This window comes from Mytilus californianus, unplaced genomic scaffold (genome assembly GCF_021869535.1).
Source record: "Mytilus californianus isolate M0D057914Y unplaced genomic scaffold, xbMytCali1.0.p SCAF_19, whole genome shotgun sequence".
In the NCBI taxonomy this organism is placed as follows: Eukaryota; Metazoa; Mollusca; class Bivalvia; order Mytilida; family Mytilidae; genus Mytilus; species Mytilus californianus.
Genome location: NW_026262667.1, coordinates 54110 through 78497, shown reverse-complemented (window position 1 = coordinate 78497; position 24388 = coordinate 54110). Strand labels below are relative to the sequence as shown.

The window sequence follows — 24388 nt, the reverse complement described above, 5'->3', positions numbered from 1 at the left end:
CCAAATTGTATTAAAAAAATATTAAGAGCATATAACCCTAAATAGACAAATGTATAGCCAAAGTCCGGCAAGGAAGCAGAGCTTTACATGAGGGAGATATATTCCTTATTTCAAAATAATTTTCCAAAAAATGCAATGTAATTCTGAGCATTTAAAACTCAAAATACATAAAAACTGAGGATGTTTTATTAAAGAATTTATATCAATAAAATGCATCTAAATCTAAAAAAAAATAGAAGTTTAAAATTAAGCTGTTTGTCCCTACTGTTGTTTGGACAATACAAACAAATGTCATATTTGACAGGTTTAATAGACTGACAATATTTATACTGCTAATCAAAACAATTAACATCCACATTAAAAATGTGTATTTATCATTTCTGGTTGTGGTGGTCCTTAAAACTAATTCTAATTTTTGTTTTGAGTCAAAGAAATTATCTTGAAATTTCATCATGATAAGTCAATCAAGACAAGTCATAACCTGGAAATCATATTGATATACAAGCAAAAATGTTTGCTCTCATATTTTAAACTCATCACCTACAGGAAATTAAATTCTGGTCTTCCATCAAATACATGACACCAAACAATTAAAGCTTCCAGGAGTCTGAATCACTCACCAGGAAAGAATACTCCTTCCTTTTAGGCCCCTAGGGGTCATATTGGACTTTTCATCAGGTTCAGAGTTGCAATGCTTAGTAAGTACCTTCTAAAGAACATTGCTGTTTGATTTCATTTCCCTTCATATGTTCTTGAAATATTTTAGGTGAATTTATTCAGGGACCAGTAAATTATATTTCAATGAAGCCTTATTTACATAATTTTCACTAAGAATACTAGTCTAGAATATTTTTCACAACAATTCAGGAAAAATTATAAATAGGCATGTCATTCAAGGCCAATAACTCCTTAAAAACTTGATTGTTGATTAGGGTCATTTGACATTTCAGGGACAATAAATCCAACCTAATTTGTCTTGAACTTCTGATCATTTTAACCCTATGTCAGTTTTACTTAAACTGCCTTAGTTTTTGAGATATAAAGTAAAATTGAAATCAATTACCGCAATGATGGCTGTTGACAAGTTTAGACCCAATCCATTCAGTCCTTTCTTTTAAAATGTTAACAGCCACATACAACAATGACAGATGCCAATTCATGTCAATGGTTCATGATAATATAACAATGATACCGTCTTTTTACAGTGAACTAGACTTTAAAAAAAAATTTTATTTTATTTCCTTTTTTTTTTTTTTAAATTTTAATGTTCTTTTTTAACCTTTCTTTTTTTTTCTTTTTTTTTTACTTTTTACTTTTTCAATTTTTTTAACTTTTTTGTTTTTTTTAATTTTTGTTCACGATTTTGGAGGGATGAAAAGGGGGTGCGTATTATACACTACTGCGTACTATACATGGCTAAATACAGTAGATTGAAACTATAAACAACTGTCATACAAGTGGGAGGTTTAACTAGATATATAACCAGGTTTAATCCATCATTTTCTTCGAAAAAGTGCTTGTTCCAAGTCAGGAATATGACAGATGTTTTTCACTCATTTTGTTGGTTGATAACATTTGATTTTGTCAGTTTTTATGGACTTTCCCTTTTTGAATTTACTTGGGAGGTCAGTATTTTGCTATACCTTTTTTCACATAGACCTTTGGTGCAGGTGAGTAAATAACTTTTGTCCAAAAAAAATCAAGAATGCTTCAATAGAAAATAAATTGCTTCGCCGAGCGCAGCTGGAAACGACCGCAGAGGTCCAACCCTGAACAGTTGGGGCAAAAATGGACACAATATTCGCGCTTGATACAGGTCTGAATTTGGATTGGTATTCAATATTTGACACATAATAGGTTTCTGACACAGAATAACTGTAGTCAAAGAACTTAGAATTGGTTATATAATTTGAATTTATATTCAATTTTTTGCTTTTGTGCAATTCACTATGCTGTTGCGATTGCCCCCCCCCCCCCCCCCCCCTTTAAAAAAAAAAATTGAAGGATTTTCTTTTTGATTTCTGAAATCTTGAGAAAAAATTGTTCCCCCCTACTTTTTTTTTAACCTCCCCCCATCTTTTTCCAAAAACAAATTCTTTCCCTCAGTCATGGTCATAATTTTAATTCAAATTGTTCAAATTTCCAATGGAGTTTGCAACCATAATAACCCATTTAAATACATCATAAAAGTCTTAAAATAGAAATTGACATACATAATCATAGCTTAAATTAATTTACCTTAATCAGCATTTCTAAAATTATTAAAATAGTAACTTCTAAAAATGAACTGACAGCTAATCACCTCAAGACAATACAAAAATTCTTTATACATAATTTAAAAGCAGTGTAATGGAGGTAATTCAAAGTAGTTTTTGAATTACCTCCCTTACACTGTAATGTGTACTTAAGTAATAGTCCATTAACCAGGACACCCTTGTTTTTTTCTCACTTTTTTGCCCCTAATTCCTAAACAGTTTGAGCCATAACCCCCCAAAGCCAATCCTAACCATCCCTTTGTGGTATGGAAACTTGTGGTATAATTTCAGAGAGATCCATACACTGTTCCACAAGTTATTGTCATGAAACTAGAAAAATGCTTACTTGTACGACGACGACACCAACGTCATACCAATATATGACCGCAAAAAATAAAAATGGATGCAGGCTAATATAAACTGTAACATAAAAGACACCTTTAATGTTTTTGGAAGCCATTAGTACAGCAATAATGCCCATCTGTTCATACCCAGCTGTATAATAGGGTGAACCAATAAGTAGATCTTGAAATCCATCATTGTTTACGTCTGCTTTGTTTAAACTATAACCTAGGTTACAATATTTTACCTAAAAATAATTTCCACAGATTAGTCATACACTGAAAGGTCTTAAAGGTTCAAAGCTATAATTCTCAGTACCAGAATCTTTGAATATGATTTTCAGTACTATTTAAAAAGAAATCAACTGTATGTTTTAATTACTATATTATAGTAAAGGAGTTAACACTTTATAATTTGGAAAATTATAATATATTCTGAATTTTTTTAAGTTGCATACTGTTATATTTCATTTGTAAAATAAAAAAAAATACTGTTGACTCCAACAAAGTATAAAATAACTTCTATATACTTTGCCAACAAAACAATATTTTCATTTAAAATTCAAGTATAATACAAGCAGACTTTAATGTGTTTCTTCACAAGCTAAATTCTGGTTGTCTAGATGAAGTTTCATGTTTTTTTCTAATTGTATGTAAGTTTTTTCTAATTGTATGTAAGTTTTTTCTAATTGTATGTCAGTTATTGCTCATAATTTGCTGTCTGCATGAAAAAGGAATGCACCTCTTAATGAGGTCTGCATCACATTATGAATAGCCTTACAGATTTTGCAAACCTGCGTCTTTTTGATAACAAAACAGTTGAATAAGGACTTCAAACAAGTTGCAATTTCTTTTCAAATAGCTAACAACTTATTTGAAGTAGGAATCTTAAATATATCTGATTTCATTCCTAAAGCAGCTAAATGTAATTACTGGTCAATAACAGAAAACATGTGACTCTACCTTACAAGTAATGACAATATCTGGTTTACTATACTGTCTCTTGTTCAACTGTCCCAGATACACTGATACCAACCCCTGCCAAAAACAAATGATGAAGTTGTAGTTTGAAAGTCAGATAGTAAACAGTTAATGTATTATAATATCAGAATCTTTTTTACATCTAGTAAAAATAAGTATAAAAGGAAAACATAAATGAGAGGTCAAACCTATTTAACTTAAAGTCTACAGACTAATACTGGATTGTCTTCTCCTTTGCCATTTACAATCTATGAGAGGTCAAACCTATTTAACTTAAAGTCTACAGACTAATACTGGATTGTCTTCTCCTTTGCCATTTACAATCAATGAGAGGTCAAACCTATTTAACTTAAAGTCTACAGACTAATACTGGATTGTCTTCTCCTTTGCCATTTACAATCAATGAGAGGTCAAACCTATTTAACTTAAAGTCTATAGACTAATACTGGATTGTCTTCTCCTTTGCCATTTACAATCTATGAGAAGTCAAAACAATCAATCAGGAATATGACACTTGTTTTTCACTAATTCTGTTGGTTGATAATGTTTGATATTGTTGGTCTTTATGGACTTCCCCTTTTGACTTTGCCTTGGATTTATGTATTTTGTGATACTTTTTTTTCTTCTCTCTATGGTGAGTGCTGAGAATATTGCTAAAGTAATGATATCTCATTTTACTTGTTAAACATTATGGTGCTTTTCTGATTTCTGTTACAATACCCTTTTTAAAGCTGACTGTAATGAATTGTAGCCATAGATGTATCATTTAACCAAACATGGGTAGGTATTCTGGAACTTAAGAATTTTTTTAATTAAATTTTTGTCAAATCTTTAATTTTTGGTTAAAGTTGCAGCTATGTTTGTAGGTGGGTGGAGTCTTCAATCATAATCCTCTTAAAGAGGATAAGCAAAAATGTTTGACCAAAGTTCTGGTATTAATCAAACTGCCAAATGATTTTCTATATTTAGGGGTGGTGGTGGTGGTGGGATCCAACTTTCTACTTGAAGTAGCAGTGTGAATTTGCTTGGTAGTATAATTATTTTTTTCTATATAGTACTTTTTGTCCATTTTCGGGGTGTTTTTTTTTGTTTGTTACAGTAGTCGCAAGGTTGAAGGAAATTGAGGCCATAATCACAAATCCAAAAGGGGCATTTCTGAATTGCTCACTTCCAGGGTTTTATCAAAAACTATTTAATTTAAATTTAACCCTATGTAAAGTTTGGTAACATTTATCGGGTAGTCTTTAAAATAATTAGAGCTGATGGTCTGAACTAGCTTGTAAGGTGTAAAGGGTTGTCCCACATTTTAAGCAAAATTGGCCACCTTAATTTGACCACAGGTTCATCACATATTACTTTTAAAGCATATATCCAATATAGGATGATGCAGACCAAGTATGGTCCATAGTTATCAGAAGAGATAACTTTGAATATTTCTTCTGTTGAATTTTTATCAAATCTTTAGTAATGGCAACAGCCATGAATACAGATGAAGTCATCAAGACATGATTTTTAAAGTATACCACTTAAGGCCTAAAGTCAAAATTGGCCCGGGGGTTTCTGATAAGACAACTTTTTGACAATATGATAGACAACAGACAACATAATACTTAGACAAATTATCATATGGCATGAGCTCACACTAACTTTTTGGTCTAACGGCATGTAAGCTAAAAACTACACACATCTAAGACTTAACAAAAACTTACATTATAATCCAAGGGACTATTGTTCCAAAAAGATGGACTGCTTACAACAATATCATCAACTCCGTCTAAATTAATATCTAATGCAGTTACACTGGTGCCAAATCTGGACTGTTTCTACAAGTATAATTCAACTTGGAAAACACTGTGTATATATATAAACACTGCTTCAGTCTCTTAAACTAAACAACCTGTTACAACAGAGAAAAGTTCTGTTCAAAAATTTAAGGTTGGAATATTAATATTAACACAGATAATGTTTTATAACAGTATTTCTGTAAAAAATAATAATCATTTAAACATGTTATAGCAATGTTTTGCACATGTGAGGATCTGTTTGCCCTTCCAGAGCACCTGAGATCACCTCTGGTATGTTTTTGGTGGGGTTTGTGTTGCTCAGCATTAAGTTTTCTCTGTAGTGTTTTTTGTATTTTGCCATTGTTTTGTTGGTCTCTCTTCTACTTTATATGAGTTTTGTTGGTCTCTACTTTATAAGAGTTATGTTGGTCTCTACTTTATATGAGTTTTGTTGGTCTCTCTTCTACTTTATATGAGTTTTGTTGGTCTCTACTTTATATGAGTTATGTTGGTCTCTACTTTATATGAGTTTTGTTGGTCTCTCTTCTACTTTATATGAGTTTTGTTGGTCTCTACTTTATATGAGTTTTGTTGGTCTCTCTTCTACTTTATATGAGTTATGTTGGTCTCTACTTTATATGAGTTTTGTTGGTCTCTACTTTATATGAGTTTTGTTGGTCTCTCTTCTACTTTATATGAGTTTTGTTGGTCTCTACTTTATATGAGTTTTGTTGGTCTCTCTTCTACTTTATATGAGTTTTGTTGGTCTATACTTTATATGAGTTATGTTGGTCTCTACTTTATATGAGTTTTTTTGGTCTCTACTTTATATGAGTTTTGTTGGTCTCTCTTCTACTTTATGTGAGTTATGTTGGTCTCTACTTTATATGAGTTTTGTTGGTCTCTACTTTATATGAGTTTTGTTGGTCTCTCTTCTACTTTATATGAGTTATGTTGGTCTCTACTTTATATGAGTTTTGTTGGTCTCTACTTTATATGAGTTTTGTTGGTCTCTACTTTATATGAGTTTTGTTGGTCTCTCTTCTACTTTATATGAGTTTTGTCGGTCTCTACTTTATATGAGTTTTGTTGGTCTCTACTTTATATGAGTTTTGTTGGTCTCTCTTCTACTTTATATGAGTTTTGTTGGTCTCTACTTTATATGAGTTTTGTTGGTCTATACTTTATATGAGTTTTGTTTCTCTTCTACTTTATATGAGTTTTGTTGGTCTCTCTTCTACTTTATATGAGTTTTGTTGGTCTCTACTTTATATGAGTTTTGTTGGTCTCTCTTCTACTTATATGAGTTTTGTTGGTCTCTCTTCTACTTTATATGAGTTTTGTTAGTCTCTACTTTATATGAGTTTTGTTGGTCTCTCTTCTACTTTATATGAGTTTTGTTGGTCTCTACTTTATATGAGTTTTGTTGGTCTCTCTTCAACTTTATATGAGTTTTGTTGGTCTCTACTTTATATGAGTTTTGTTAGTCTCTCTTCTACTTTATATGAGTTTTGTTGGTCTCTACTTTATATGAGTTTTGTTGGTCTCTACTTTAAATGAGTTTTGTTGGTCTCTACTTTATATGAGTTTTGTTGGTCTCTCTTCTACTTTATATGAGTTTTGTTGGTCTCTACTTTATATGAGTTTTGTTGGTCTCTACTTCATATGAGTTTTGTTGGTCTCTCTTCTACTTTATATGAGTTTTGTTGGTCTCTACTTTATATGAGTTTTGTTGGTCTCTACTTGATATGAGTTTTGTTGGTCTCTACTTTAAATGAGTTTTGTTGGTCTCTACTTTATATGAGTTTTGTTGGTCTCTACTTTATATGAGTTTTGTTGGTCTCTACTTTATATGTTGGTCTCTACTTTATATGAGTTTTGTTGGTCTCTACTTTATATGAGTTTTGTTGGTCTCTACTTTATATGTTGGTCTCTACTTTATATGAGTTTTGTTGGTCTCTACTTTATATGAGTTTTGTTGGTCTCTACTTTATATGAGTTTTGTTGGTCTCTCTTCAACTTTATATGAGTTTTGTTGGTCTCTACTTTAAATGAGTTTTGTTGGTCTCTACTTTATATGAGTTTTGTTGGTCTCTACTTTAAATGAGTTTTGTTGGTCTCTACTTTATATGAGTTTTGTTAGTCTCTACTTTATATGAGTTTTATTGGTCTCTTCTTTATATGAGTTTTGTTGGTCTCTACTTTATATGAGTTTTGTTGGTCTCTCTTCTACTTTATATGAGTTTTGTTGGTCTCTCTTCTACTTTATATGAGTTTTGTTGGTCTCTACTTTATATGAGTTTTGATTGTCCCTCTGGTATCTTCTGCCTCTTTTAAAACCAATATAGTCTAACAAATTTTGAAAATCGCTATGTATGTTCACATAGTCAAGGCAATTCTATAATATGTTTCATCTAATAAACAAGACAAATCTGTTTGCAAACCAAAAGATTTATCAAAAATGTCTTTGTACAAAATCACATGTTGCTTGCAATCTTTCAAAATAACAATTTCTAAACTTGTATTACTACCATCCTATCAAGTCATGACAATTATATAATACATTATCAAAGCCCTCAATTTAGACAATTCTTTTATAAGAAATGAAAATGTATGTTACATTATCAGAAGACATATAACTAAAGTTTAACAAAAACATTAATAAAATCAAGCATAATCTTACAATTATATAATGAAATATATGCAATTATATCTTTATTTTTCAATCAAGAAAAAAAGTAAAATGATTGATTGACTAATAGCTGCTAAATGTCAAGCTGAAAATAACATGAAATGTCCTTTAAGGATGTTCGCTAATCTGTTTCAAAATAACAAACTTTTTAAAAGTATGTTACAAATTGATAGTATATGAATAAAGGAACTAAAAAGGCAGAAAAAAATAAAAGGTCCGTTTGCTTGTTTTCGAGATATAAGCCATTGAAAATTTGGCGGGAAAAAATTCTCTCTAAATTTTTCATACATTTAACATTGGCACCTTCTTTCTTTCGAAAACTATGAAAAAATCACAAGGATTTTATAAGATTTTCACATATGGCTTTTTAAACTATATGTAAAGAAAAGTAGGGGTAAGCAGGCAAAATTTTTTAATGGCACTACAGAGATAAAACCAGAGGATTCCCAATATCTGGCAAAAATTCAAAAACAAGTGGAGCGAACATCCTTAATTCTTCCAATTTGGTCGAATAAACTAATTTATAAGTTTTCTATTTATAGAGTCCAGAAGAAATTTGTTTAAACTAAGCTATCAATTTGGATCATCAAAATACATGGTTAATGTCTGTAGAAAGTTAAAAGCATGGTGAGCAGTATCAGTAGTTAATCAAATAAAAGTGAATAAAGAATACGAATGGAGAAACACCTTCAATCTAACATGTTCATATATGTTGAACACCCCTTTATACCAGTTCAGATATTAATCAATGCTTTTCTTGCTTAAAACTAAAAGATAAAATCAAAAATTCATACCTGCCAACTTTTCAAAATCTCCATGGGGGATTTTAAGTGCAAGAGGACCTAATGCTGGTCCTCTTATATTGTCATAAGTGTTTTTTTAATTTATTTGTTTATTGTTTGAATGAGTATATATGTGCTTAAATACCCTTTTAACTCATTTGAATGCCTGTACTGAGGTGTTCAGTTTATATAATAAAGAATTTCAAAATTTATGTCAACACCTCTCATGGGAGATATCAGCCATAAATCAGGATGCCAGTATTTGGCAGGTATGAATATTACTAACCTTGTCAGCACCCTCTATAAAGGTGACATTTAGCTGCTCCAGTTTTTGATCATCCAAATTGATAACTTCTGTATTAAACAAATCTGTTCTGGACTCTATAAATAGAAAAATTCATAAATTAAAAGCAACAGGGAAAGGTTCTCATTTTCAAAAAATGTCACAAGAAATAACATATGACTTTTTAAAACTGTAATGTTCTTTATTTATTGTACAAGAAATGTGGACCCTGACTCTGTTAATGAATGAATTTTAACTCTAGCAATGCTAAAACATTTTCAGGAAATGCAAATGAAATATATTCTTGCTAATGCTAACTGTTAAACATTAAGCTAACATATGTGATCACAAGGCAGAGTTGTTTGGGTGGCTAGGTAGGATCAAGCCCTAAAGTTTACCATCTCCTGAAGAAAAAAAACACTTTACTATTGACATTTTCTCTTCCTTAATTTTGGCATGCAGGACCAAGGGATGCTAACATACGTAACATACTGTAGCCTTGATAGACAGTAGGCCTCCGTCAACATATGGACCACATATGTGTTCACATATTCAGGTGTAATACCACCAAATCATAGTACGTCACATCCGGTTGCATACGAAAATAGGTCAAAAAAAAAATATTCCCTTGAATTTGACAGTTGTAGGTAATTGATCCTACATTTCATTGCAGTAAAACATTTCTGGGTCATAAACATATATCTTGGGTATTTCAAAGCACCATTATTTTTTTATTTGGGGTTTCTATAGAATATTTTGGTTAGCTTCCAGTGATGCTTATTTTCTTATATGCAATGAAATGTTATGTGAAATTTTTTCTATAGTACTGGACAGGATGAAACTTTACTCATGCCAAGTATTTCTTTATTTGAAACAAAGATAATTTTCTATAGTACTGGACAGGATGAAACTTTACTCATGCCAAGTATTTCTTTATTTGAAACAAAGATAAATTCTGCACAATTTTTTGAAAAGTGCAAATTTAACAAAGACTAATAGGGGAAAATCAATGGTGGTATTACACCTTCAACAGAGCTACAAATGACATGTTATTAAATTTGTTTTTCTTGATTTCTTTTATTCATGTAGGTGTTTTTTGCACTATTACTATAAAATGAAATGTATGATTTTAGGTAACAATGCTTGAGGCTTTTGCTTTCAGTGTGTTCAGTTTTTTCAAATAGATTGTTAAAAACAAGAGGAGGTAATGAGCAGGAATTGCTTATCCGTAAACAAAAAATGCCATATTACTATTTATGTAAAAATCAAGATTAAAAAAAAAACTATCTACAAAATCCTCCAAGTCAATTTTTTAGTTTCTCCCTTTCCACTACTCTTTTGTAAATAATACCTACAAATGCTAAAATAAATGCAGAATGTGTAAATATGCATGAGTAAATTTCCACATACATAAGAACCGCTAAATTGACAACAACACTTAAGTGAACTGCATCTTTTATTGTTCGACATGTTTCCATTTTTTTGTACTTCAGGGATGCTCATTTTGTATACTTTGTCCTGAATTCGCCGATCTAATCGGCGAAACATGTCGACCAATAAAAGATGCAGTTTACTTAAGTGTTGTTGTCAATTTAGCGGTATTTAATATTTTTTATCTGACAACCCTGCATATCATCTGGTATCCACTTAAGGGAACTCTACCAGCACAAAACATAGGAGGCGTTGGTTCAGCAGCTCCTTATAACTCAAGAACGGTAAAAGTGACGCCACCCAATTATAAACTTCATCTGTGTTTTGTGGTAATAAGCATTGTGTATAAGTTTAATAACATTTGGTTGAGGCAAACTAAAGTTAGAGAACGGAAACGAAAAATTCAGCAATTTTTATGTTTATAAAGGGCATAACTCATGAAAGGTAAAAGTGATGACACACAATTTCGAACTTGATCTGTGTTTTGGGGTAATAAGCATTGTGTTTGGTTGAGGCAAACTAAAGTTAGAGAACGGAAACCAATTTTGGGGAAGTACGCAACGGACTGGACGGACTGACAGATCGGACAAGGGTAACACTTAATGCCCCGTCAGCTACGGTGGCGGCATAAAAATCATTTTGAGGGCTTTACCTCCAATAAGGAATCTGACAATTTTTATGGATTAACAGCTATTTTGCAAGCATTTTATCCCTGTCAGATTTTCTCTATAAATCCTAGTTTTCAAGATATGAAACAATTATTTGCATTTTAACTCCAATGCTTGATTGCTAGGATATGGTGGCCATGCTGGTTGATAGATAGTATTATAATTCATTTACTACAATATAAACAGGATCAATCACGTGCAAAATTGGTCTAAATTGGTTATTAAACAAGTTTCAGAGGTAAAGAAGATCATTGAAACATAAAAGAACAGACAAAGGTATACCATAATATGTCCCGTAAACAGGCATATACAAATGATAACATTTGGTAAAAAGTAGTTGTTTTAAGGCAATAACCCTTTAAGGAATCAACGATTGCCATTGACAACAGATAATGCACAGTGGACGACAGAGGCCAATTTATGGCAATAGATCATATAGCCCTTAAGATAAGAGAGAAAAGGTCCCATTAAAAAAAGTAATAATTACCACTGCCATAGACAATATATATTCTTCCTGTCTGCCAGTTGTTCACATGGCTGTAACCAGGAGATCCTATAACAACATCATTGTAGCCATCATTATCCACATCTCCTGATGAAATCGACCTATAATTAAATCACATTTTAATATTTCTGTTACCATAGGTACCTAACACATCTTTCTAGTAGTTATCATTTTATAAATCTCTTGATCAAATTTAACTTCAATGAAATCTGATATGATCACAAAATGAGTAACAGGAGTTGTGGTTTAAACATTATCCAGACATTACAACACAATCAAGCCAAAATGAACACTAAAAGATTTGTGCTGATACATATGAAAAAGATGAACTTATATTATATAGAAAGACAAATACTTGGGAACAACAAACCAACTAAACTAATACATATATATTAGAAACAGGACGAAAAGCGAGGCTCGCCGAGCTTTTCTCCTGTTTCGCAGCGAGTACAAATACATTTTATATTTTCCGACAATGTACATATATTGTTTTTATCCTGAAATTTACACCCAACACTTGAAACTTTAGTTGTTAAAATTTAAATCATTGTCTCTAATTTTTCAAAGAAATCGACATAGTTTAAACGCGGACCGCGAAGAGGACACCAAAATGAACTGGTACGCAAAAAGAAATATCCACATTACCGCTTGCTCAACATGGAAGAGGGGTAACAGAAGACTTTATTTGTACAAGTACAAATAAAGCAAAAATTTATTTGTGTACCTGTTATTTGTACAATAGTTGGCTGATTGCAGGATAAATATATGTAACATTCACACCAAATTATTTTGTTTTCATATCTCTCCTGAAGTAAGTCTGAAGAAGTATATCAGAAGTTAAAGTAATAAGATATAATGCAAAGCCTTATCCTTTAAATCATTTCCTATATGTTTTGATAGAAAGCACTGTTTCATAAATTGTGGTGATGTGATAGGGTGACATTAGATCATTTTTATTTATGATGAAGTCATAGTTAAGTAAAGATAAGTTCATACCATCCTTTCCTACGTTTTACGGATCGTATAATCAGTTGAATAACTGTTATGGATCATATCTTTGTCACAGAGGACCACATTTATGGTCAATTTGTCGTAGCCACAACCCTGTCCTTTTTTCCTCGACCTTGACTTTATGGATTGAGACTTATTATTAATACTGAATTTGTACTTACCATGAGCAGCACAACAAATGTCACATGTGGAGCAGGATCTGCCTACCCTTCTGAAACACCTGAGACCCCCCCCCCCCCCCCCCCCCCCTGCGTTTTTTGGTGGGGGTTTGTGCATCTCAGATCCTGAGCTTTCTGTGTAGTATTTCATAGACTGTTGTTTGTCTTTTCTTCATTTTTCATTTTTTGTCATGTTTTTGTCTGTCTCTTTCCAACTTAATGAGTTTTTATTGTCCCTTTAAGTATCTTCCTCCTCTTTTTTTAAATTTTTTACACTGTACATACCATCCAAATCTGGCATAAGATCCATTTACCATCAATTTTGTAGTTGGTATATTCAATTTCTTTTTTTCTGATTCTTTTTTTCTTTCCGTGAAAAGTTTTCTTTTTAGTTTGCTGATTTCTTTATATTTCCACTGTAATTCATTCTGTTGAATACAAAATATGAAAATGATATCTAAGGTATTTCTCACAGCCTTGCCCATGATGTGGTTACAATTTTATTCTTGTGTTCATATCAAACTATCTACACCTGTTTTAAATGCAATTATATAAGGCCAACCTTAAAAATATGTTTGTTTGCAGTTTTCCGACTGTACCTTCAGACTGAAGGGTCGGTAGGTAGGAAAAATATTTTATTTTATCAGCCAAAATGAAGTTTAAACAAGCAGTTACACAAACCAAGTTTCTTGTAAAGAAATTTTTTTTTTAACAACAAACACTGAAAACCAACATAAAATGAACAGACATTTTCAGATAAAAACTTTTCAACCAAAATTGAAACTATAACATGGTGTGATTATCCAATTTATGACATTATTAAATACTAGTACTGGAACAGTTATAAGATCTTATAAACAAGGAATGACTAGAATTGTTTTAAAGAAATTGTTCACTGACATATGCTTATTTACTAGAAAGTTTTCATGAGTCGAGTATTTTCATTAGGAAATGTAGATATCAAAGATTCATAAGACAATGTTTTAAAGAGTGTTATCAATAAAAAAAATTAACCATTGAATCTTTCTCAATTAAAAAAAAAAGAAATTTGAAAAAATATATTTGACATCTGACTGTTTTCATAAATCTAACAATATTTAATTATATGTAATAAGGTTATATTTTGAAAGATATGTTGATGTGATCAGGCTTTAATTAAAACCAAAAAAAAATCTTAGACTTCAGGGTGAAATCAATAGCACCCTTTTAAAAGTAAATGGTCTGTACTGAAATGTTTTGACTGCATAAAAAATTGGCAGCATACCCCTAAGGACATGTTTTAATTCAATTCACACAAGCCACACTGTTTGGGTATATTTAATATTGTAAGAGGGAGAAGAATTGCAATGAGTGGGGTAGCTCCCCTTATCCTAAAGGAGCATACTCATTGCAATAGAAGATAGATTTAACATAGAGAAAGTATATTTATTTTTACAAGCCAACCATTCATTTTCTTTACATCTTTGTGTAGTTTCTGTGGCTTCTTATAGATTTGGCATTGTCTATCGATTATTAATTTCAAATGCGCCCTTCCTGGTGTGTTTACAGGTATCCATGAAGTCATGGAGAAGTGGTTTCATCCTTGTTGTCTTCACAACGTTTTATAGAAACAATGGCATACTTCAGGCTGCTGTCAAATTGTTTAACCACTGATATTGGTTCCATAAAGTCCGGCTCAAGAGATTCTGTACCCGGTCTGTTTGAGATGGAAACGGTTATCGTGTCGGTTTTATGAATATCCGCTGCATCATGCGTTCTCAAATCGTCAATGATATCTGTCTGAATCTGTATAAACAGTTTACTATTAAATTTTTTTGGTTGTTATTTGTTTTAAAATTGACAGAAAACAACAGCGCAAAGTACTCCTCCATGTCTTCATCGATACTTGTAAACAATCTCCATGTGCTTTATTATTAAACGGTCCCATGTATGCTTGACAAGAAGGTAAGAAAAACCGAACTTGAAACGTGTATTCGACCCAAACTTTAAATCAATTCCGGAAACGACCAGAAGTTCCGGTTGCGTCAATAGAAAAATAAAAATAATTTCTTCAAATTAAAAGCAATAAAATTTTCAAAGTCGGGCGGATTTTCGAGGGTCGGTCGGTAAACTGCAAACAAACAATATTTTAATTAAAGCCTTATCTTGTCGGTTTTATGAATATCCGCTGCATCATGCGTTCTCAAATCGTCAATGATATCTGTCTGAATCTGTATAAACAGTATACTATTAAACTTTTTTGGTTGTTATTTGTTTTAAAATTGACAGAAAACGACAGCGCAAAGTACTCCTCCATGTCTTCATCGATACTTTTAAACAATCTCCATGTGCTTTATTATTAAACGGTCCCATGTACGCTTGACAAGAAGGTAAGAAAAACCGAACTTGAAACGTGTATTCGACCCAGACTTTAAATCAATTCCGGAAACGACCAGAAGTTCCGGATTGCGTCAATAGAAAAATAAAAATAATTTCTTCAAATTAAAAGCAATAAAATTTTCACAGTCGGGCGGATTTTCGAGGGTCGGTCGGTAAACTGCAAACAAACAATATTTTAATTTAAGCCTCAGTTGATCAAAGGAAAATAATGCTTTATATTGTCCTTCCAAAAGTACAGGATTTGCAGAAAGTTGAAGTCATAAATTTCCAGTTGTTGTGTCTGTAAAAGTAACAATCATGACAAAAGGTAATTATTCTATTTGTTTGACTACCATGATTTGTACCTTAAGCTTTTGTCCTAACTCAATATTTATCCCTCTGGCTGTTTTTGTGATGTTGAAATCTTCCCGTGTAAGTCCATGTTTACCATGATTTACAAAATAACCATTTTGTATTTTCTCTTCATGGGTATTCTTAAATGTTGAACTTTTGTTACAAGTTACAAATAATGGATTGTATGGCAAGTTGCAAACACTGAAATATAATATTGAAACATAAGTAAAAGGTCCACCAAACTCATGATAACATAAGTTAATATATTGTTATTATGGTTAATTAAAAATAACTTGACAACCAAGTACTGTCAAAATGACACCAATTTCAATCAAAGTACTGAAGTACTGAACATAGGATGACCGCAAGTTCTTGTAGATGGTCACAAGCACTTGTCTCAGAAAAAAGAATCACATCTGTATACCTGAAAGTGAGGTTAATGAACAGAGATATATTTTTTTCTGAGACAAGTTCGTGCATGGATAATGAATAAATGACAGGAAATTCAACTTCACCGTAATAACTATTATATTGTAGTGATACAAATCAGTATACTCTGGTTTGTTGTTATATATTATATTGATATTTGTATACAACATTTACATGTATAAAATATAATTTTCATCCATTTGTAAACATTCTATTTTACTATTCTAATAATAGTGCAGTGCAAGTGCATGGTGGACACTCTTCTGTAATAATATGATTTTTCTAATAGATTGGATTTGAGCAGGCATTCATATTTTCCCGCAAAACATTCTTAAGATATTCTTCCGCATGCGTTAACACAATTTTTCTGTACGTGTGCATAGATATTATCAATGATTTTTTTTTACTTATATATATATTTCTAACGACAAAACATTTTCATATTATTAATTTATGTTCTAAACAAAAATATTTTATGAGTATTCATTTAAGAAATGAATTTATAACAAGCGATAAGTAATGTTATTTTGCACTCGATAATGTCCGTGTATTTATCATGTTTATAGATCGGTTACAATCCCAACACGAAAGTTACGTAATGGAAATCTAGGCGACAGCAATACACCGGAATGCCCTCACGGTATTTTCTATCAATACATTCAGTTCACGCAGTTTTGAATGCTGCTTGCCCTTCCGGAGCACCTAAGATAACCTCCGGTTTTAGAAGGGTTCTTGTTGTTCAGTCTTTAGATTTCTATTTTTTGTTTTGTGTACTGTTGTTTGTCTTTTTCTTTTTTTTTTTTGTCCTAGCATTGTCAGTTTATTTTTGGACTTATGAGTTTGAATGTCCCCATGGTATCTTTTGCCTTGAAAATTATACTTGTTGGCCCTTGTGTGTGAACAAAATTTTCTCTTTTCTTAAATGTTAAGTTATATCTCAAATTGAGAAACATTTGTCAGAATAAAAAGACAAGAAATTTGCTTTTATTCCCCAATGATTCACTGGTGTTGTATTGGTGAAAAAAAGGAGTAAGTTCACAAATGGTTAAAATTGGCCCTAAGATTTTGAGGATTTTTTTAAATCAGGCCAAAATGCTACAAATTTCACATACTGGGTAAAAATAATTGTGATATTACTATTAATACAAAATAACCTCTTTTTGGCACCCCACATTAAAAATTATGAAGTAATGACCCCTTAGGTATAGACATTTGTATTGTAACGTCAGTTTTCATCAAATTTACAATAATTCTTATCAGTTTTTAGACTAATTTTCTTAGGATGCCACCCCTGATCCAGAAAGGTTTGGTGTCTAAGGAATCAATGTCTTCTTTAGTAACTTTTAGTTACAGAACAATTTGGATCCTAAGTTGCAGCCATGGGGTTCCTCGAGCTTTTAGGTAAAAAAATGCATGAAATACTCATATTTTGACATTATATCCAAAATGTGCTGACTTTGTAGCCTAGAATGTTCTCTTATGAAGAGACTTGTTTAACCAAGGAGTAAGGCTTTTGAACTACATCCATTGAAAAACCTTAAGAAATTATGGCTATTTTCAAATTTTATGAAATTCAAGGCAATATTTGGCCTAAAGCATACCTTGTCCTTTTGTATAATATCAATAATGGTTCCCCAAACAGTGGTAAGGCCATAACCATTAGTCATACGAGGTGCTACACTCAGAGAGGCGTCAGTCTATGTCATTATTACACCCTACAGTTAACTAATTCATTTGAAAGATAACAGATTATTTAACCATAACACCAGTACATACAATCTATTACTTTTAAAGATATAAAAGAGGGAAGCAAATAAAGAAAGGTGATTTATTTTGACAAACTTCATAATAATTACTCAGTTCCTTTGTTCAGCATTGTGACTACATTGTTCCAACTTCTCTGTGTCCACCCAACCATATCATTTACTCCACCAAGAAAATAATTCTCCATTTCTTGTACCAGAAATGGACTTCTATCAACAACACCTGAATATATCTGTAAACAAAAGACTTCATTACAAAATCATTAAAATATATTGCTCAATATGTTTACATCCTGTCATGTGACATTTTATAAGTTCTATCCCTGTTTGGATAAAAACCATATTGACACTATTTCATTTTAGTCTAGTATTTTATCTGACAAAATTTTTTACTGAATACAACATATATAAGCTATTCTCTTTCATTTACCCATTATGTAACAAAACAATTACAGTTAGTTGTATCTGTCCATATCCTAAAGGAATAATATTCTTCTCAGTCTATTGTCTCTTATCAATTCTGATTTCTTATATCCACAAAAGATCATAATTCCCTCCCTTATAAGACTGCTTCATATAGAATGCCATTACACATTAGATATAGTTACTACATATTCAAAAACCAAAAATAAGATTTCATTGTAAATTTGTATTCATCCTTGTATATTTTTGAAAATCAGAACTTGATCTGAAAATTCCTTGTGTTAAATAATATGTTATATATTTCTAAGAAAGTTCTGTAGATGCCTCCTACTTTTCTTCTCCTTATACAGATGGCTTTAAAATACAACATACCTCAGATTTGGCAAGTGCTGCTCCTACACTAAAATAAATAATTTATATTATTACACTTCATGTTAAAATGCGGGATTCTGATTGGTTAATACGAGGGCGACAATTTACTCTATCCAATAGCAAATACTCTATTACCCTTCACGTAGAAGCTTGATCATTTGTGCGCCCCTCGAAAAGACATAAAGGCATTGTCAACCTTGGCTTCGCAGTGGTTAACAATGTTTTCTTGGGGCAACAATCTGCTCTATCACCCTCTCAGCTATGTGTTATTTATATAATGTCTATAATGGCATACAAATGTTCTACACTGCAGACTGCAATAGAATTTAAAGGAAAGTCAGAAATATAGTATTAATTCCTAAAATATTACACCTATCCATTGTTACAGACTGTATATATACATAGCAGAGCTAAATACTAATCTAAAATCAGCTTAGTGGGTCAGCTTACTGCCCAAACACCACTCTCTTTAATAATAATTTCTGTATGGGGGAAACCCTTCATTTGGGATGTGAGGCCAACCTTAAAAATATGTTTGTTTGCAGTTTTCCGACTGTACCTTCAGACTGAAGGGTCGGTAGGTAGGAAAAATATTTTATTTTATCAGCCAAAATGAAGTTTAAACAAGCAGTTACACAAACCAAGTTTCTTGTAAAGAAATTTATTTTATAACAACAAACACTGAAAACCAACATGAAATGAACAGACATTTTCAGATAAAAACTTTTCAACCAAAATTGAAACTATAACATGGTGTGATTATCCAATTTATGACATTATTAAATACTAGTACTGGAACACTTATAAGATCTTATAAACAAGGAATGACTAGAATTGTTTTAAAGAAATTGTTCACTGACATATGCTTATTTACTAGAAAGTTTTCATGAGTCGAGTATTTTCATTAGGAAATGTAGATATCAAAGATTCATAAGACAATGTTTTAAAGAGTGTTATCAATAAAAAAAATTAACCATTGAATCTTTCTCAATTAAAAAAAAAAGAAATTTGAAAAAATATATTTGACATCTGACTGTTTTCATAAATCTAACAATATTTAATTATATGTAATAAGGTTATATTTTGAAAGATATGTTGATGTGATCAGGCTTTAATTAAAACCAAAAAAAAATCTTAGACTTCAGGGTGAAATCAATAGCACCCTTTTAAAAGTAAATGGTCTGTACTGAAATGTTTTGACTGCATAAAAAATTGGCAGCATACCCCTAAGGACATGTTTTAATTCAATTCACACAAGCCACACTGTTTGGGTATATTTAATATTGTAAGAGGGAGAAGAATTGCAATGAGTGGGGTAGCTCCCCTTATCCTAAAGGAGCATACTCATTGCAATAGAAGATAGATTTAACATAGAGAAAGTATATTTATTTTTACAAGCCAACCATTCATTTTCTTTACATCTTTGTGTAGTTTCTGTGGCTTCTTATAGATTTGGCATTGTCTATCGATTATTAATTTCAAATGCGCCCTTCCTGGCGTGTTTACAGGTATCCATGAAGTCATGGAGAAGTGGTTTCATCCTTGTTGTCTTCACAACGTTTTATAGAAACAATGGCATACTTCAGGCTGCTGTCAAATTGTTTAACCACTGATATTGGTTCCATAAAGTCCGGCTCAAGAGATTCTGTACCCGGTCTGTTTGAGATGGAAACGGTTATCGTGTCGGTTTTATGAATATCCGCTGCATCATGCGTTCTCAAATTGTCAATGATATCTGTCTGAATCTGTATAAACAGTTTACTATTAAATTTTTTTGGTTGTTATTTGTTTTAAAATTGACAGAAAACAACAGCGCAAAGTACTCCTCCATGTCTTCATCGATACTTGTAAACAATCTCCATGTGCTTTATTATTAAACGGTCCCATGTACGCTTGACAAGAAGGTAAGAAAAACCGAACTTGAAACGTGTATTCGACCCAGACTTTAAATCAATTCCGGAAACGACCAGAAGTTCCGGTTGCGTCAATAGAAAAATAAAAATAATTTCTTCAAATTAAAAGCAATAAAATTTTCAAAGTCGGGCGGATTTTCGAGGGTCGGTCGGTAAACTGCAAACAAACAATATTTTAATTTAAGCCTTATCGTGTCGGTTTTATGAATATCCGCTGCATCATGCGTTCTCAAATCGTCAATGATATCTGTCTGAATCTGTATAAACAGTTTACTATTAAACTTTTTTGGTTGTTATTTGTTTTAAAATTGACAGAAAACGACAGCGCAAAGTACTCCCCCATGTCTTCATCGATACTTGTAAACAATCTCCATGTGCTTTATTATTAAACGGTCCCATGTATGCTTGACAAGAAGGTAAGAAAAACCGAACTTGAAACATGTATTCGACCCAGACTTTAAATCAATTCCGGAAACGACCAGAAGTTCCGGATTGCGTCAACAGAAAAATAAAAATAATTTCTTCAAATTAAAAGCAATAAAATTTTCACAGTCGGGCGGATTTTCGAGGGTCGGTCGGTAAACTGCAAACAAACAATATTTTAATTTAAGCCTGAGTAGGAAAATTGTACCAACATTCAAATTAATTTGCATACAAGAAACTTTACAAAAAATACACAAATGAAAAATTATTTCCTTAGAATAATAAACTAACTGACTTTAAAAATGCAGCACTAGATAATTCTTTTTAATTCTCATTTTCAAAAATGCAATTCTTGTAAAATAAATGTATAAACACAAATTTCGTTCATAACCTCATTGTCTTAAATATTTTGCAGTTCGAAAATTGAATTGATTATGTAATTTCTAATGTTCAAATCATGTGGTATGCACTGAAACCTGAGTTTTCCCCTTATCAATGGATCTGTCACCGTCGAAGTCAACCACTACCTGTAACCAATGCCTAAACGATTGACAGAAAAGTCAACCAGTTCTGTTGGGCATGTTTTGAGTTCTGTTTAGTACCTTCTGAGTTGACCCCTGTCCTATACATTACAGTGTGTTTTGGCAATTTTGCAGTTTAAACTTTAGGGCTTTAAACGTTTTTCTGCAGTCGATTCTTTAGCATTTCAGTATTTGGGAAACATTTATGGCATGAAATTTTATTGACATGGCGCTGTCACTATATATACTGATCTGGTCATGGGTGGTAATTAACAAATCCTGTATGCCTGTACCGTTGTTGTAAGGACAGAAAGAGGAGTTTCTTACATGAAATTGTCTAGCAACAGCAGGTTCATATATTCCTGCCTACAATATTCTTATGGCCAGATTCAGATTTTCATTGCTCAGTCTTGGCAATAAGGAAATGCAACATTTTTTTACTAATTTAAGTGTGGGTATGGATTGAAAGAATCGGTTCACAAAGGACAAAACCTTAAAGAAATCATTTAAGGGTTTCAAATAGATATAGGAAGATGTGGTATGAGAACCAATGAGACAACTCTCCGTCCAAGTAACAATTTATAAAAGTAAACCATTATAGGTCAAGGTACGGCCTTCAACACGGAGCATTGGCTCACACCGAACAGCAAGCTATAAAGGGCCCCAAAAATTACTAGTGTAAAACTATTCAAACAGGAAAACCAACGGTCTAATCTATATAAAAAGGAGAAACGAGAAACACGTATGAACTACATAAACAGACGACAACTACTGTACATCAGATTCCTGACTTAGGACAGGTGCAAACATTTGCAGCGGGATTAAACGTTTTAATGGTACCAAACCTTTTCCCTTTTCTGAAACAATAGTAAAACATCACAACATAGAAAGACACACTATAAAATATCAATTGGAAGGCTTAACTCAATCAAAAAACGCAAATTAACACACAATGAACGAATAAATTTGATCTGTGATACCTGAATGCAAATACATTGTTAATAAAAATTATAAGCATAAATAATTAAGTATCGCTTTAAGAAATTTGTACTACCTGAGGTAAATCAGGTAATGATTTTTTCTATATAGAAAGAAGTTTGGTAAGCATGATTAAAATTGAGAATGGAAATGGGGAATGTGTCAAAGAGACAACAACCCGACCACAGAACAGACAACAGCAGAAGGCCACCAACAGGTCTTCAATGCAGCGAGAAATTCCCGCACCCGGAGGCGTCCTTCAGCTGGCCCCTAAACAAATATATATACTAGTTCAGTGATAATGAACGCCATACTAAACTCCAAATTGTACACAAGAAACTAAAATTAAAAATAATACAAGACTAACAAAGGCTAGAGGCTCCTGACTTGGGACAGGCGCAAAAATGCGGCGGGGTTAAACATGTTTATGAGATCTCAACCCTCCCCCTATACCTCTAGCCAATGTAGAAAAGTAAACGCATAACAATACGCACATTAAAATTCAGTTCAAGAGAAGTCCGAGTCTGATGTCAGAAGATGTAACCAAAGAAAATAAACAAAATGACAATAATACATAAATAACAACAGACTACTAGCAGTTAACTGACATGCCAGCTCCAGACTTCAATTAAACTGATTGAAAGATTATGTCTTCATCATATGAATATCAGGCACAATCCTTCCCGTTAGGGGTTTAGTATCATACCATCATAACATATATGAGAAGAACATAACCCGTGTCATGCCAACAACTGGTTTTTAAATAAATGTGTTTAGTGCAGATGCAAAGACCCTATAAGTGAATCAATATCAATATAGTTATATGAGGATCAATCATGATTTGGTAAAAAAAATCACCAAAATGTGTGTTGCCGTTTAGAGTCCGTCAGTATACATCTATCTGCCATTATAACTACACTGATCCAGAGACAGGTTTATAAAGAATTCCAAAATTAAGATGCTGAATAAGGTCTAAATACCAATGTCCTCGCAACATGTGCAATGTACATATATCTACCAAAATTTGGTCTGTTATTGCCCTTCAACAATGTTTCTTAATTGTTAGAATAGAAAATATTAAAAGTAAAGTTATAGCTCATACAAATAATTATACCTTTCTAGTAGAATCCATGAAGAACAAGTCTCTATATCAGATAGAGTTATCTTTGTTGTTCCATAAAATTCTCTATAAATATTGAATAGATCTTTTGATGGTATGTACCTGTAAATATGAGGGGATAGTTTATCAAAATTTCTTTTTATTAATTTATAGACATTTAAAGTTATTAAGTAATAATATCATACCTACTTAAACAATTAAGTTTATTTTTATGTTTGTAGAGGAATAAGATATATAAACAGAAGAACAGAAATCATCAAAATTACCATCTAGAGGTCACATCTAGAGGTCATAATGATGATGGATTAGTGTTTAACATCCAGTGGCAAAAATTGACATATATTTGGGGATGACAACATATTAATGTGACCTGATTATGACCCTGCTTTATACTAGATTAAGATAATTATTTATTTTAAGGATGATTGACCAAATTAAAGAAAACAATAAAGTAACAAATTCAAATTTGGTCTTTAACCTATAAAATTTCTCATGATATCTTCAGTCTTTTTAAAACACTTCATAATTCTAATCTTTACACAGAGATATGTTACTTACCATTTTTGTTCAAGGTCTACTACTAAATCAGCATCTAAGTCTATAAGACTCACAAATTCACCACCTATAACATTTAAATATTTATATTTATAGTAATTAAGCCTAAGCAGGGTTTATAATAAATGTATATATTTCTAAACAGCTTCAGAAGCCAATGTCATTGTGATAAATTTTGTTGTAAAAACAAAAATCCCTTGAAAAATTATTCAAAATTCTTTGTATTCTGTTCTTCAGACATTATTTGATTCCAATAATGGAATATATTTATTTTGATGAAAATAAGTT

The 24388-nt window shown here is 31.9% G+C and overlaps 1 protein-coding gene across 7 annotated transcripts in view; it reads right to left on the bottom strand.

The window, feature by feature from the left end:
• The window catches only part of LOC127727010 (phosphatidylinositol-glycan-specific phospholipase D-like), a 64578-nt gene that overhangs the window by 20435 nt on the left and 19755 nt on the right, over positions 1-24388 (bottom strand). For all 7 annotated transcript variants that reach the window (XM_052234388.1, XM_052234384.1, XM_052234386.1 and 4 more), the window contains exons 8-18: positions 24104-24167; positions 23540-23647; positions 18591-18618; positions 17889-18028; positions 15615-15804; positions 13177-13319; positions 11705-11823; positions 9122-9216; positions 5287-5400; positions 3560-3634; positions 2694-2844 (exon numbers count right to left, since the gene is read on the bottom strand). In XM_052234388.1, the coding sequence (XP_052090348.1) occupies positions 2694-2844; positions 3560-3634; positions 5287-5400; positions 9122-9216; positions 11705-11823; positions 13177-13319; positions 15615-15804; positions 17889-18028; positions 18591-18618; positions 23540-23647; positions 24104-24167 (1227 nt within the window). The remainder of the gene's footprint in view (positions 1-2693; positions 2845-3559; positions 3635-5286; positions 5401-9121; positions 9217-11704; positions 11824-13176; positions 13320-15614; positions 15805-17888; positions 18029-18590; positions 18619-23539; positions 23648-24103; positions 24168-24388) is intronic.